The sequence below is a fragment of the Oryza sativa genome, chromosome 8, assembly GCF_034140825.1.
Source record: "Oryza sativa Japonica Group chromosome 8, ASM3414082v1".
Classification (NCBI taxonomy): Eukaryota; Viridiplantae; Streptophyta; class Magnoliopsida; order Poales; family Poaceae; genus Oryza; species Oryza sativa.
The window spans coordinates 28,411,374-28,427,746 of record NC_089042.1 but is presented as its reverse complement, the minus strand read 5'-3'; the positions used below and the strand labels follow the sequence as shown (position 1 = coordinate 28,427,746).

Below are 16,373 nucleotides of genomic sequence, written 5' to 3'. Positions count from 1 at the left end.
GAGCTCTGTGCAGATGCATGGAGTAAAAGTGTACTCCATCTATGACGATATGCACCTCCTCATCGAAACGTACGTCGATATATCTATCGCTCCTACTGCTCATCACTATGCAATGCACGCGGAAACTGATCTCCAGCAGATGAGACCATCATCATCGGATCAAGTCCATTGCCATTATGAAGCTACTACTTTACCAGCTAGCATGAGTTAATGTGAATAATGCATTAATCATTCGTGCAGGTAAGCCGTCCATATCGATCACCGTAACGCAAACTGATCCATCCATCAGGATCGGGATCGGAATCGGGATCGGGATCGAGATCGAGATCGAGATTGAGAGAGATTGCTCTTCCACCGGTCGACGATCGATATATCTTCATGCATGATCGATTGGTAGTGCTGGCAAGTTATTGGCGTGCGTGTGCAGTCGACCTGACAATGATGCATTTGCAAGGGTACTTCGATGCTGTAGGCCAGGATCGAATTGACATGCCACAAACGCCGAGTTACTAGGTGTTGTCTAGTATCAAAGTTACTACCCACTCCGTCACATGATATAAGGGATTTTAAATCTAGGTGTTTCGTCGTGGGAATTGCTAAGTAATTTTAAATATACTTCAGAAGATAAAGTTAGAAGTAAAAATGATATTGTTATTAACAACAATGATTTGTCAAATTATATTTGGAGAGAGATAAATTTAGTATACTTCATAGGAAATCGTAGAAAAAAAAATTAAAATCTTGATCAAGATTTACGTCGCAAGAAACGAGAGATATGGAAAAAAATTGATGAGAAATCATGGTTTATTAGTAAGTCAGGTTTTATAAGTATTATCACAATACAAACTAAATGATATCTTTGATGCTGAATACTATATAGATAAATGTCCTTTAAGTACTATAAATCAATGCATATTTAAATATTATGAAAATGATACTCCATAAGTTTTGATGATTGCATAAGCTTGTGGATTCAATAAATTATAGATGTTGTAGTATGCTTTTATGAGTTTTGATATGTAATTATTAGTGGTGAATGATTATGTGGTATATTTGCATGATGAGTTTTAAGATTCCGTGGGTTGATATTGATCAATGAAATACTCCCTCCGTTAAAAAAAATGAAAAATCGGATGTAACACATTATAGTATAATGAATCTGGACAGAGGTATGTCCATATACGTAGTCCTAGGATATGTTACATCCAGTATTAGTTTGATTGATATGTCACATCCAGTATAAGTTTGATTTTTTATGGGACGGAGGAAGTATTACATAACTGCAGTTTGATCGCAGCAATTGTACTGATGTGGTACAAGGAGGTTCCATGCATATGAGTAGGGATGGCAACGGGGCTGCACCCGTCGGGTTTCACTACCCCGTCCCTGCCCCCGAGGTGATGAAATTCCCCCGTTCGCCATCCCCATCCCCGTGCTCGGGGGAAGGTTTCTCACCGTCCCCGTCCCCGCAGCGGGTACGGGGCACCCGCGGGTCCTAGCACCCAACAAACAAACACCAATATACATAGAACAATTGAGCAGGAACAGATGATAAAGAGTTTACAAATACAGTTCACACCAATGAAAGGAAGCAAGGGTGAAGAACTTCAAAATCCAATGTAGATGTACAATAGAAACAGAAACTTGATGCACCAGTGAATACGAGTGGCGCACACACTAAAGCAATAGATAAGTACTACATGTTGATGCTTTAAAATCAGATCGAGTTAATGCCGTGCAGGTAGCTTGCGTCTCACGACGGCATCATCACTCCTGGTCAGCAAGAGCGGAGAAAATGAGGGCGACGCCGCTGTGAGTCGCTGGGGGTGGAGGTGGAGCAGGAGAGGGCGCCGCCGCGGGGAGTCGAGGCCGCCATGGCTCCAGTCACAAACTGACGACGGCGCTGCAATAGCGATGGCAAAGAGGCGGGCTAGACCGGCGAACTAGTGAAAAGAGAGGAAAGGGGATCGGCGGATCCAGAAAAATGCGAAGGGGATCGGGACTTCTCTCCGTGCGAGTGCGACCATGCCTGCGAGCGGCGGCCAGGAGGAAGTGGGGACGGGATTGAAAAGTTAGGGTTTCTCTATATATATATTGCTTCTAATTGGGCCTAAATGGACTGCAACCTAAGAAATTTGCTGATGGGACGTTATATCTTGGAGCCCCATGGGGATACGGGGCCGGGGAGTGGTGGAACGGCCCCGCCCCCGGCCCACCCGACGGGGCCTGCTTTTGACCGTTTGTTACCCCGTGGGGGATGAATTTACCCCGATAGCTCACCCTAATAGAGGAATTCCCCACCGATGAACGGGGAACGGGGCCATTGCCATCCCTACATATGAGCATGAAAAAAAGCAGACGCAACACGCAAGCGGACGCCGACACTCAAGATCAGACACGACGTGCCATATTCAGCACGGCACCACTGCCACCACACGACCTTACCCAACCCAACACCACCATTTCACCATTGCACTGCACGGGGGCACGGCCGATCGAAAGGACAAACGAGTTTTCCTTTCCCAAACTATTACTAGTACTACAGTATAAAGGTGCCTCTTTAAATCGCATAAATGATAATAAGATAATAAGTGTGAAATAAAATATTACAAAATATACGAAAAATATAGGAAAAAATATAGGAATGGTTGTTTGATTGACCAGCGAAAAGAACATAAAAATCGAATAAGAGAGATAAAGTCAAAAGAAAATTTTTAAAAGGTTGGAGTTTTTTTAAAGTTTCCTCAAAATCTCTTTTTATTGTCCATTCAATAGAAATTTTAAATTGTATGATAGGATTTAATCCATTGTTTTAAAGGTCTTCACACAAAAATTTTTTATAGGATTAAAAATCCTTTAAAATTTCTATGTTTTCCTACAAATCAAAGGGTCCATAAAGGTTGGATCTACTTATGGGTCCATAAAGGTTGGATCTACTTATGGCCTATTTGTTTTGGAGGAATTTAAACATATAAGAATAGAAAATGTGAAAGAACAGGAATTCGTAGGAATTTTCCCAGAGGTTTGGGTGGATGAAATTTTTCATATGCTTTCTCTCTACATCTAATAGGAATGAAAATTTTTCTTCTATTTTTCTATACCTATATGCCTACAAGCCGAATGATACTAATATGAATTAATTCTTAGAAATCCAACTTTTTTTCGTCCAAACCAATTTTTTTTGTTTCCCTTATCGGTCAGCACTTACTTTTCCTTTTTTTTTGAATTTTTCTTCAAGGAAAATGGGCTTTTCTCTCTTTGATCCTCCAGAGGAGAGAAAACGTGCATTTTAACTTCCTCCAGTGCAATTTACATTTAGGTCTTATCTTTCAACCATAAAATCTGGTTTATCGTTTCTTTCAACTATCAAAATATTATTTTGCCTCTGCAAACGTTTTTGAAGGTGATTTTGTCCAATGTGGCACATTCGTAACATCTTGATATAGTCTTCATCCAATATGGCGTATAAGTGGCAATACAGCCAAAGAAAAATAAAAAAAATAATGCGACCCACATGTCAGTGGCATAACCGTTCCTCTCTTTATATCGCCTTTCATCAGACAAAACCGTTAACTATATTGACTTATAAGCGCCATGTATGATAAAACTATCTTCAAAACCATTCGAGGAGGCAAAATACTGGTTTTCATAATTGAAGCAGGTGATAGGTTGAGGGATGCGAACTAAATTCGGTTATATTTGAGGGAGTGAATATGGACGTTTTCCTCCAGATAAAGTTGCCCAAGTGGAAAAAGTACACCGAAAGTCCCTCAACTTGTCATCCTCAACTTGTCATCGAGTTACAAAATCGTCCCCCAATTGCAAAACCAAATATATGACTTCCCTCAACTTACAAAACTGTTAACTTTTAGATCCTTCAGTGGTTTTGACCCCATTTTGTCTGACATGGCGGCTGAGTCAGCGCGGGATCCATGTGGCCCCACATGTCAGGGTGTCCACGCCAACACCATCTCTCTTTCCTCTATTCTCTCCCTTCTCTCTGTCTCACTTCTCTGCACAGGCTGGCCGATGGGTGGGGAGGAGGCCTGCAGGGTGAGGCAGGAGAGGAGGGTGCGAGGCGAGGCGGGACTGCCGCCGCTAGGGAAGGAGCCGCCACCGCACCAGAAAGGCGGCCATAGCAAGTGAAGCAGCGGCGGCGGCGACGAGCGAGCGTAGGGGCGGAGCAGCGGCGTCGGCGGGCAAGCGCGGTGACGGAGAGGCGGCGGTGGCAGGCGGCTGCGGATTGGGAGCGACGGCGCCGATGACTCCGCGCCGCTCGGCCTCGTCGTCATCGGCGGCTCCAGGCGCATGCAGAGCAGAGAGGCGGGGGGCGCGACGGGCGATCGGTGGCAGGGATAGGGCTAATGGGAGGGGCCCCGAGTCGTCATCGTGCTCCGCATCGCCGACCGTCGCCCGTCACGCTTGCCCTCCTCTCAACCGCGCTCCTCCCTCGCCGGCGCGCCCACCGTGCCAGCACTCCTCCCCTACCAGCCGTGCTCCTTGAGAGGAGAAATGTGTGTGTGTGTGTGTGTGTGTGTGTGAGAGAGAGAGAGAGAGGGGAAAGGGAGAGTGTGCTGCCTTGGCATCCCAACACATGGGGCACATGTTGGTCTCACGCTGACTTAGCCGTCACGTCGGATAAAACCGGGGTCAAAACCACATAAGGACTTAAAATGAATGGTTTTGTGAGTTGAGGGATGCCATATTATCTTGTTTTATGGTTGGGGATGATTTTGTATCTTAGATGACAAGTTGAGGGACCTTCGGTGTACTTTTGTGCTGCCCAAGTCTAGGTCTAAGTGGCTGCCGTCGTGCATTACTTCATCATGGGCCTGATGGGCTTCCCATTGTTGTCACAAGACAAGAGTGTTATGTACTGGACTATGTAGTTGGGCTTTATTACTTGGTCATTCGACTCCTTCGTCTTCCTGCGCCCCTCTTCTCCGGGTCTAGGGTTTGCTGCTCCCCCTCCCCGCCGCCGCCGCCTCCGCCTCCGCCGCTCAGATGGGAGGCAAGTGCCCGCACCGCAAGGTCAAGAAGCGCCGCCTCTCGCACAAGACGGCCCGCCGAGGCAAGTTCCTCGTCAAGGCCGACGACGCCGTCTACGACGAGCTGGTCAAGCTCGCCGACGCCGGCAAGGACGCCGACGCTACCCAGCTCCCCGTCGACGAGGACCTCCCCGGTATGGGACAGTTCTACTGCCTCCACTGCGAGTATGTGCCCCCTCTCTACTGTCCCTGCTCTGCCCCCCCTTTATATCGAATCTCCAACTAGGAATACGCCTTTGCTTCCTGCAACGAACTCTCTCTCTATATATATATATATTGACGAACATTTACACGTCTAATATAACCACTGATTCTCGTAGTTTGCACGCTGCCTTTAATTGAATTGAACTGTAACTCCTGTGATAAACCAATAATTTAGTCTCGTTGATTCTTGCAATGCCTGCAACCCTTATCAATCAAATAATATGTTCAACTCTCGCCGTTTATTTCTGATACCAATCATATAATGCATGCTTGCTATGTTGGTTGTCGCCTGCAGTCGCTACTTTGCAAGTGAGAGTGTCAAGGAGGAGCACTACCGCTCAAAGCGCCACAAGAAAAGGTGATCGCCTTGTCCTTGCTACTTTTAAATCTCTCTTCTAAGAAGAATACATATTGGTAACCTGCCACATTCCAGCATCACAGACCCTTACTGCACTGCATGTCATGGAGCTAATATATATTATATGGTGTCATGACATTGTAGGGTGTCAATATATATTACCTCCATCATGGTTACTGAAAACATACTAACTTCTTAAATTTTATGGTCACAAGCATCTCTATTCCTTATTGCATTTCATGACATTGGAGCTAAACAGAAAAAATATTCTGCTCTAGGTTGTCTTCTACAGTTTTGACGAGATAGTACTTTGTTTCAATAATGTATACATGCACACGTTTTGTTGTTCAGCAACAAATTTTTGTTGTTTGGTAAACGCAATTGCCTAGAGCATATAATGTAACAAGCTGCAAGTACCAACTTTTGACAAATTTTACAGAAGACGAAAGTCCTTTTGTTTTGGATGCAGCTAGTACATATCATTTATATCCGTGTAGCTAGATGGTCTTCAGTTCTATAACTTTGAGCTTGAAAGTTAAAACACCAGCGTAATAATTATGTGGTATAGAAAAGGTCTCTGTTGTGGTACTACTATGCAGCTTAATCTACTGAAGTTGTTCAATCTACTTCGCTGTACCTATCTATTACTCCTTCGGTTTCAAAATATTTGTTTTGTTAGGACAAGACTTTGACTAACAATTACTCTATTAGGATATAATGTTTTGTGACACAATTAAATTTATTAGATCCGTATTCAAAAGTACTTATAATTACATCGTATATATCACTACATCAGTGTAGATAGTTGGTCTTCAGCTCTGTAACTTTGAGCTTGAAAGTTAAAATACTAGTTAATTATCCCCTCCGGTTCCATAATTCTTGACGTTTTGAACAATGACACAGTCTCCAAAATATATCCTAGACTATGATTTTCTATTATAATATATACACTAAATAAATACATTTTTACTTTTATTATAGTAATTTTAAGAAAAATCTATATATGTTGTTCTAGTGGCTTTAAACCAAATATTATTAAAGTTATAAAAGCTTGACCTCAGCCTTACACAAAACATCAAGAATTATGAAACCAGAGGGAGTATGTGCTACAGAAACATTTCTTTCTTTGTGCAAAGTGATACGGTTCAATCTACTATGCTATATCTAATAATGACTTTGCGATACTTGTAGGATCAAGCAAATGTCAGGGCCAGCCCCACATACTCAACTTGATGCAGAGCTTGCTGCTGGAATGGGGATGCCTGACAATGGCCTGAAGCTCATGTCCATGTGAACCTCTTCTTGTTCCTGGTTTTTACTCATATGTTTTTGTCACTGCCGTACGTATGTACTTGCTCTGCTTAGTAGTTAATGGAGTTGACTTGATGGTGTCTGTTGGTCCAAGAATTTACTTTTAAGAAGCCAAGGGTTACTCTGTTTTGCCTGCCTCATTTTGTCTCGCTTCTGATTGAATATCAGTTACCTCAGTCAGTGCTTGGGATCAAAACGTCTTATCGGTTTATTGGCATTGGCTTGAGCACAAGCTACCAAAGGCAAGGGGCGTTGATGGATGCGCTTTGCCTCACATGCTATGGCTGCCTTATGCCTGTAGGGACTACCAGCAATGAGCATTGTATGGCATAGGTAAACTACATATAGGCCCAGAGTATTGGCCACATAAATATAGATTGTGCCTTTACAGGTGTGTTGATCTGTTTTTCACGCCCCATATGATCTTTTGCACATTCTGGATCTACCCTTCCATGACCTGGTCATGTCTCCCCACTGAGTCTCTGGGCCATGTTGATGGTGTCGTCTGGGGCTTTATGCAGCTGTAATATGCATTTTAGCATGTATTAGGTTGCACCGTCACGTGTTACTGGCAACTACTAGTAGTGTGTTTTGGTTTGGTGTAAGGACGAGTTGAAAAGGAATAGGCGGTGCCATATTAATCAATAGGGCTGTCAATGTTGACAAATGTTCCTCCTTATCTAATCTACTTGTTGATCGCAAGTGCGTGATGGTCACCTGACCTGGGCTGTTGGCTTGTTGGAATGGAAGTCTGCATTGCATAGAAAGGGCGAGAAGGTGAATGATGGAGATGAAATGAGTAGAAAGATGCCTTTGATGATGCAGCTTTTGTCATAATAGCAGCTATAGAGGACATAGCGATGCAATGCACGCACGCTCCTTGTTTGTGTGCGGGCGTCAAGATGCATATACTACTTACTACTGTACTCTACTATGCTGGGTGTTGGACATGCATGCATGCATGCCGGGGGGCCAAGCTAAGCTAGCGAAATCAATTGGTTTGCATCATCGCCAGTTGTGCAATTGTCCTGCCTATACTCCTTATCTTTCTTTCACTTTCATGCTCCCAATCATGTCTGTAATAAAGTACTACACGTAGTAGGAGTAATAAGTTATAAGTGCCAGAATGAAGCCCCATGAGCTGACTCCCCCGTCTCCCTTCCCCTGGTGATTGGCGATGAGTTGGATTGGATTTGGATCTCCAGAATCCATCCAGATGCTGAAAAGAAAATTAAGAGCAAGGGGCCAAAACCTGTCACGCGCTCGCTCAACCCCACCACAACACCATCCATGCTCATCATCTTGTTGTGCAGTTGCTGCTCTTGTTCTCCAATCGACACAAACACAACACATGCCAGCCGCCCGCCCGGGCCGGCTGTGGATTGTGGAAGAGAGAAAAAGGACTAATGATTCCATGGCTGTCCTTTCGGATCGAGGCGCCCTGGATGATTAGCAGCAGCAGGGGCAGGAGCATGGCAATCTATCTTTGATGCCAAGCAAAGCAATGGCTGGCTGATATACTACCACTCACTGATCCAGTTGCAGTTTGTTTAGGGTGTGCCACTTGTTTCAGATCTCTCTTTTGCCTTGTTTCTGGCAGCATCCACAAGCTCGCCTTGCGCCAATTGACATGGCCAACCCCACAAAGACTAGGGTGGTGACTTGAGCTCCTTCGCCCACACTTGTGCTCATTGCTCGTCAGACCAGATACACAAACACGCGCCCTGCTCTACTACTGGAGTACTACTACTCCAGTACTGGTAGTACAGTAGTACAGACACACACACTGACACTGGCCCTGCTGATGGTAGTGGTAGTGGCAGTGTTAGGTACCCCATCGCAGAAAGAGAAGAGGAGACTCGCCATGGACTCACCTCTACAGAGGAGAGGTGTAGGAGTAGAGCAGTGTCAGTGTAGTATGGGGCACATGAGTTTTCGACAGCACTAAATATGGTGGCTTAGATTTGACAGTGCCATTTGGATTTGGTTCATCCATGAAATAGAAATAGAAGAGGCCCCCATACTGCTTTGTCCGTCCGGAGGGGAGGGGGAGGGACCATGCAGCGAGCGAGCGAGCGAGCAGTCGGTGTTGGGGCACACGACGGAGACGATCATGTCATGTGCAAGCAACAACAAGACGTCAACATTATGCCTGCATGTGCATGTGATAGTCCTTCCAAGTCAAACTTTGGAGGGTCCAGAATTTCTGCAATTCTGCCTCCCTCCCTCCCTATCCCTTGCCTGCAAAACACTGTTACTTTGGACTTTGGAGTGTGAACGAATGATACTCCTACTCCTACGACTACTCTGAATGTTGTACTAGTAGTAGTGACAAGGAAGCCCTAAATCCCGGGTCATACCTGCTGATCGAATTGACTTGGTAATGGAGTAATATTATACTACTCCAGCAGCAGCAGCAGCAGCAGTGGTGGTGTATCAATCATCCTCAACTAATCGAACTGAGCATGCTGCTTTTGTGCTGGTCCTTGATTTCCGGACAAACTAATCGAAGAATCGAGCTAAAATGATCCATCGATGGACACAGTACTAGTAGTATCATGAGCTAGCTAGCTAGCAGTATAGTAATTCATTTCATTAATTCATTCTTAGAACATCTAGCAGCAGCAGCAGCAAGAACACACAGCAAAAGAAGAACATGTTGTTGTATCAAAACGAATACTAGGTGCCGTGTGTTGTTGTTGAGGAGGAGGGGCCCGGCGCAACGTGGGAGTGGGAGAGGCGCTGGAGCTGCAGCATGCGCGCGTAGCAGCCATCGGGGTGGTGGTTGAGCAGGTGGGAGTGCGAGCCCTGCTCCGCCACCTTGCCGTCGTCGATGACGGCGATGGTGTGGGCGTTGCGGACGGTGGCCAGACGGTGGGCCACCACGATGGTGGTGCGGCCGGAGCCAGAGGAGGAGGCGAGCGCCTCCTGCACGCTCCGCTCCGACTCGGCGTCCAGCGCGCTGGTGGCCTCGTCCAGCAGCAGGATGGGCGCCTGCTTCACCAGCGCCCGCGCGATGGCGATCCGCTGGCGCTGCCCGCCCGACAGCTGCACCCCGCGCTCCCCGACCAACGTCCCGTACCCCTCCGGCAGCGCCGATATGAACTTGTGCGCGTTGGCCGCCGTCGCCGCCTCCACCACCTCCGCCTCCGTCGCCCCCTCGCGCCCGTACGCGATGTTGTCGTGGATGGTGGCCGCGAAAAGGAAGGGCTCCTGCGGCACCAGCGCCATGGCGCGACGCAGGGACCGCAGGTTGAACTTGCGCAGGTCCCGGCCGTCCAGGAGCACCCGCCCGGAGTTGGGCTCGTAGAAGCGCTGCACCAGCGCCAGCACCGAGCTCTTGCCGCACCCGCTCGCCCCCACCAGCGCCAGCGTCCGCCCCGCCCGCGCCCTCAGGCTCAGGTCCCGGAACACCTGCACCTCCGGCCGCGACGGGTACGCGAAGTCCACGTGCTTCAGCTCAACCTCCCCCCGGGGCCGCTCCGGCACCGCCGCCGCGTCCACGTCGTCCGGCTCGATCTCTGTCCTCCGGTCCATCGCCTCGAACACCGCCTGCATCGCCCGCCCGCCCTTCACGAAGTCCGGCGCCAGCGTCAGCGTCTCCGCGGCGCCGTTGGCCGACACCATCAGCACCATGAACACCCGGATGGTCTTGGAGAAGTCCGACACGCCGTGCTTCACCAGCCACGCCGCGTACCACAGCCCCAGCGCGTACGACGCGTACAGCAGGAACTGCGCCACCCCGTACCCGCTCCCGGCGATCTGCCCCTTCCAGAAGCACCGCCGGAGCGGCCCCGCCAGGTTCGCCTCGAACAGCCCCACGATCTTCGCCTCCGACCCGAACGCCGCCACGGTGCGCACGTTCGCCACCGCCTCTCCCGCGATCTGCGTCGCCCTCGCGTGCGCCCGCTCCAGGTCGCCCGAGAACCCCTTGAGGAACATCTTCTGCAGAACGGTGGCGGCCACCACCAGCGGGAAGACGGCCAGCAGCACCAGCGCGAGGCGCCACTGCAGGACGAAGCCGGCGGTGCAGGCCACCAGCATGAGCGCCGAGTTCTGGACGATGATGGAGATGCGGTCGCCGATGGCGGAGCGCACGTTCTGGGCGTCCAGCGCCAGCCTGGCGGCGATGCGGGCGCTGGAGTTGTCCTCCATGTCGAACCAGGCGATCTCGTTGCGGAGCACGGCGGCGAGCATCCTCTCGCGGACGCGCTTGGTGAGGTTCTCGCCGACGGTGTCCCAGAAGAGGTGCTGGACAGTGTTGAAGAGCAGGGCGGCGGAGGACATGCCGATGAGGAGGTAGCAGTACTTGGCGATCTGGCGGTCCATGTAGGCGGCGTCGGGGGCGTAGTACACGCTGAGCACGGCGCTGAGGACGTAGGCGAAGATGGCGCTGAAGGAGCCGCACACCATGGAGCCCAGCGACGCGACGAGCGCGTACCCCCACTCGGGCGAGTTCATCTTGGCCAGCCGCCAGAAGGAGCTGGCCTGCACGCGGAAGTAGTGCTGCTGCTGCTGCTGCTTGCTGTCGACTCCGAGGCCGAGGCCGGTGATGAAGTCGGCGTCGGAGAGGCGGCGGGAGTAGGGGGAACGGCCGTAGGAGGAGTTACGCGTGATGATGGGCGAGCTGACGGAGTTGCGGGCGCTGGATGGTCGCGCGCTGCTCCGGCGAGCGGCGACGAGCGCGGCCTCGTGCGCCTGCTCCTGCATTCGGATGAGCCTGGCGTAGGTGCCATCCCCGCGGGCCATGAGCTCGTCGTGCGTGCCCACCTCGGAGATGGCCCCGCCCTGGAGGACGGCCACGAGGTCGGCCTTGCGGATGGTGGAGAGGCGGTGCGCGATCACCAGCGTGGTGCGCCCGATCATGAAGCGGTCCAGCGCCTCCTGCACCAGCTTCTCCGACTCCGAGTCCAGCGCGCTGGTGGCCTCGTCCAGCAGCAGGATGGCCGGGTTCCGGAGCATGGCGCGCGCGATGGCGATCCGCTGCTTCTGCCCGCCCGACAACTGCAGCCCGCGCTCCCCAACCTGCATTGCCATTCCATGCTTTTTGCGTCAGCCTAAACATTCGCTTACTACTCGTTAATTTCTTGCTTGGTGTTCAACTCATTCAATTTATTGTACTTGTCAAGGTAATTAATTAGTAATGGTGTTAAGCAAAGCATCATATTCATGGGTGCCATACTACTGCCTACCGTGTCATGTGCGCAGCAGAACGAGAACAACAATATTCTGGAGTACTCCACTACTGTGTAACTAACCTACTACTACTCCCCCTGTTACTAAATGCTAATGCAGCAGGCAGGCGTGTCAGCTACTCAGCTGGCAAGAATAATTAATGAAGGGCCGGAGTGTTAAGGTTTAATTAAGCAAACCGCCTGGCAAGAGCTCATGACTCCATGAGCGAGCGGCGAGCCCCATCAAACAAGAGGGAAAGAAAAGAAAAGAAAAGAAAACAAAGGATTGATTATTGGGAGGAAGAAGCGGGCTGACATTCCTGACAAAATGTCAAGCTGGAATGGAATCATCCCGAGCTTAGGATTCCTTGAAATTTGGCAATGAGCTGCAGTGGGCACTGGAGTGGACAAGTGCAGTTGATGAGTGGGTGCTGCAAAAGGGCGTCACATCTTCTGATCTAGTACTAGTCCGTAGTGGTAGTAGGTACTGTAGCTGTTGTAGATGGAGAAGTCGAAAGAAGGTGATGAGTGTGCAGGTGCCATGGTTTGTGCTTTTGAAAGGGGGAGGAAGAGGAGGAGGAATCTTGGCATGATCCAATAATCCGTCCATGTTACTTGCACCAACTCGGAACAGCGTTCGAAAGCAACCCATTGATTGCCGCCTGGCCCTAGTAATAATAACATAACATGTCTTTCCCTGTCTCTATCTAGGAGTATCTCTCTCCCTCCGAGTACAGTAATCTCTAATGTACTATCTATCTATAACTAAAAAGGAGGGAGATGAGATGATATGAGAAGCAGCAGAGAGACGTGGTGTGAATGTGATAGCATAGCATGCCTCCTCGTGCTCATGCTGCCTGCCTAACAAACAAACACAACGCATTGTTGCATGGTGGATCGTCATCGTCTCACAGGGTTAGGAGAGGCAGCGACAGGAAGGACAAACAGCAACAACAACAACAAGTGAAACGAAGGAAATTGACGGAAGCAGCAAAATACTTGCCTGCGTGTTGTAGGCGTCGGGGAGCTTGACGATGAAGGAGTGGGCGTTGGCGACCCTGGCGGCCTCCTCCAACTCCTCCTGCGTGGCGCCGTCCCTCCCCAGCAGCAGGTTCTCCCGGATGGTGGTGGCGAACAGCGCCGGCTCCTGGCTCACCAGACCAATCTGGCGGCGCAGCCACCGCAGGTTGAGGTCCCTCAGGTCGTGGCCGTCCAGCAGGATGGTCCCGGCGTTGGGCTCGTAGAACCTCTCGATCAGCGACACCACCGTGCTCTTCCCTGACCCGGAGCTCCCCACCAGCGCGATCGTCTTCCCCGCCGGCACGCTCAGCGACAACCCCCGCAGGATCCCCACGTCTGGCCGCGACGGGTACGAGAACTCCACATCCCGCAGCTCCACCCGCCCCGTCACCGCCTCCAGCTCCACCCCGCCCTCCCGCTCCATGCTCGGCTTGTGCTCCATCATCCGGAATATCTTCGCCGCCGCCACCCGCGCCTTGGCGAACGCCGCCATGCTCGGAGCCGACTGCCCAAGAGCCCTGCGGATCGGATTGGATTTTTGTTTTGTTTTTACTCTCAATCCGGCCAATCGGAGTACGTATATGCTACGGAGTACTACAAAGCTTTACTTACAGGCCGCCTATCATTACTGAGAACATGGTGGCGATGGCGAGGCCTCCGTTGGTGTGGGCGCGTCGGACGAGGTGACCCCCGTACCAGAGGAGCAGCGCGTAGCAGCAGAAGACGGTGAAGTAGGTGCCGCCCAGTCCGATGCCCTTGGCGAAGCCGGAGCGGTAGCCGATCCGCTGCGCCACGGCCAGCGCCGCCGAGTAGGCCCGCATCACCCGCTCCTCGCCCACGAACGACTGCACGATGCGTATCTGCGCCAGCGCCTGCTCCGCGATGCCGCTGGCGTCGGACAGCGCGTCCTGGCTCCTGGAGGAGAGCTTGGCGAGCGCGGCGGCGCTGAGGCCGCCGATGACGGCGATGAGCGGGACGACGGCGAGGGTGACGAGGGCGAGCTGCCAGGCGGCGGTGAATCCGACGACGAAGCCGGAGACGAAGGTGGCGAGGTAGTGGATGAGGTTGCCGAGCTTCTCGCTGATGGCGTCCTGGACGACGACAGCGTCGGCGTTGATGGCGTGGATGACGTCGGAGGTGCGGACGTCGGTGTCGAAGAAGGAGACGTCCTGGTGGAGGGCGGCGTGGAGGTAGCGGATGCGCATCCGGGTGGACTGCCGCTCGCCGGTCCACATCCAGCAGGAGATCTCGGCCCAGGAGGAGGCCCAGATGGCGGCGCCGACGACGAGGAAGTAGAAGGCGTACTTGACGACGAGGCGGAGCATGGTGTCCGGGTGGGCGGCGTGGGAGCCGAAGGAGTCGACGAGGTCGGCGAAGAAGCGGAGGAAGACCGGGAGGGAGCAGCCGTGGACGAGGGCGCCCAGCGTGCCCAGGGTCATGAGGACGTAGTCGAGGCCGTCGGCGAAGCTGAAGAGTTGACGGAGCGGGGCCGGCGGGAGGGGCTTGGGCGGTGGAAGGTCGGTGGTTTGGATGTGGGGAGGCGGCGGCGGCGACTTAGGAGGAGGAGGAGTAAGGGGAGCAGGTGGCGGTGGCGCTGCTGCTGCTGGTGCATCAGGTTGAGGATGGGATTGTGGAGAATGGTGGTGGTGGAGGAGGTGCGAGTGCGGGGGCTGGTCGGCGGAGGGGAGATGGAAGGCCTCGAGCTCCGGGTCGGCGGCGGCATCGGCGCCGAGGACGACGACGCGGCCCTTTATCTCCTCCTCCATGCCTAGCCTACCGCCGCCCTGCCCTTGCTCGATCGCACTCTGCTCTGCTCTCCTGTTCCTGTACTAATAATCTCTTGCTGCTCTGCTCTTCTCTAATTCTAGCTCTACTTCCTAATAATTCTAGCTCAACCCTCCAATTCTTGAGTTGACGAGTTGCTCAATTCCTCTCTTCCCATCTGTGACTGTGAGCAAGGAGGAGGAGGAGGATTGCCTTGCCTAATGGCTTATGGCTGGTGGTAAGAGGGGACGACATGTTTATAAATAGAGAGACTACTGGACTAATAGAAAAGAAAAGGCACGTGGCCTTGCACAACAAGCCTGGTCCACTAGGCCACACCAAGTCGGCTTCTAGTTCTACACCAGCCAGCCCTTTTTCCCTTCATGTAGAGTAGTAGTTATCCACGGTAATACTCTTACCGGGTGTGTGTGGCCTCCTTCAACCTCACCGGCCGACCCGCCCGGAGCCCCAAGCTCGGAGCTCCGGTAATCTCTCTCTCTCTTTCCACGGTAATATAATATCCGCAGGCAGGCAGGATGTTGCAGTTGGTCCTTTCACATATTGTTGCTTCAGAGTTCACACGAGCTAACTACCAATCATCCAAACCAAAACCTACCACATGCTTCACTTGACAATATAATCAAGCTTTTATTTCCAACGACGACCGACGACCACTGTCACAAATCACTATGCTACGTAAGAAGTAGTAGTATGCACATGTTGTCGCACTCCATTTTCACTGTACGCATTTGTACAACTCGTACTGGAGTACTAGTATGCATGTATGCGCATGCTGGACTAGCTGCTAGTATATACTCCCTCTGTTTTGAAATATTTGACACCGTTGACTTTTTAGTAAATATTTGACCGTTTGTCTTATTCAAAAACTTTTGTGAAATATGTAAAATTATATGCCTACATAAAAATATATTTAACAATGAATCAAATGATATAAAAAGAATTAATAATTACTTAAATTTTTTGAATAAGACGAACGGTCAAACATGTACTAAAAAGTCAACGGCGTCAGACATTTCGAAACGGAGAGGTTACTCCCTATTACGTACTCGATCGGTACTCCTAAGCATGGCTGTGCATAGTTCGTGTGCCAAAATTCTTTTTAAGTATACGGACACACATTTAAATTATTAAACGTAGATTAATAATAAAATCAATTATAGATTTCACCTATAAACTGTGAGACGAATCGATTAAGCCTAATTAATCCGTCATTAGTCAATATTTACTGTAGCATCAAATTGTCAAATCATGGCGTAATTAGGCTCAAAAATTCATCTTACGATTTACATACAAACCGTGCAATTGATTTTTTTAATCCATATTTAATGCTCTATGCATGTGTCCAAACATTTAATATGACGGAAAAGTTAAAAGTTTTAAAAAAAAGTTTAAATCTAAGCACGGCCAATACTACTAGTACTACTCCTCCTCCAATCAAACCTTCAACACCTACACAGAGTGCAGACAGAGTTG

At 50.4% G+C, this 16,373-nt stretch overlaps 2 protein-coding genes across 2 annotated transcripts; one reads left to right on the top strand and one right to left on the bottom strand.

Moving 5' to 3' along the window:
• The first annotated feature begins 4,930 nt into the window (after positions 1-4,930).
• On the top strand, positions 4,931-7,061 carry LOC4346346 (uncharacterized). The gene is made up of 3 exons (XM_015792862.3): positions 4,931-5,213; positions 5,548-5,610; positions 6,802-7,061. The coding sequence occupies exons 1-3, from the start codon at positions 5,005-5,007 to the stop codon at positions 6,902-6,904; spliced, it is 375 nt and encodes a 124-aa protein (XP_015648348.1). The 5' UTR covers positions 4,931-5,004; the 3' UTR covers positions 6,905-7,061.
• Positions 7,062-9,472: 2,411 nt separating this feature from the next.
• Positions 9,473-15,113, bottom strand: LOC4346344 (ABC transporter B family member 1). Its single transcript, XM_015794906.3, has 3 exons — positions 13,728-15,113; positions 13,099-13,633; positions 9,473-11,946 (listed from the first exon to the last, which is right to left on the bottom strand). The coding sequence occupies exons 1-3, from the start codon at positions 14,879-14,881 to the stop codon at positions 9,601-9,603; spliced, it is 4,035 nt and encodes a 1,344-aa protein (XP_015650392.1). The 5' UTR covers positions 14,882-15,113; the 3' UTR covers positions 9,473-9,600.
• Positions 15,114-16,373: the final 1,260 nt, after the last annotated feature.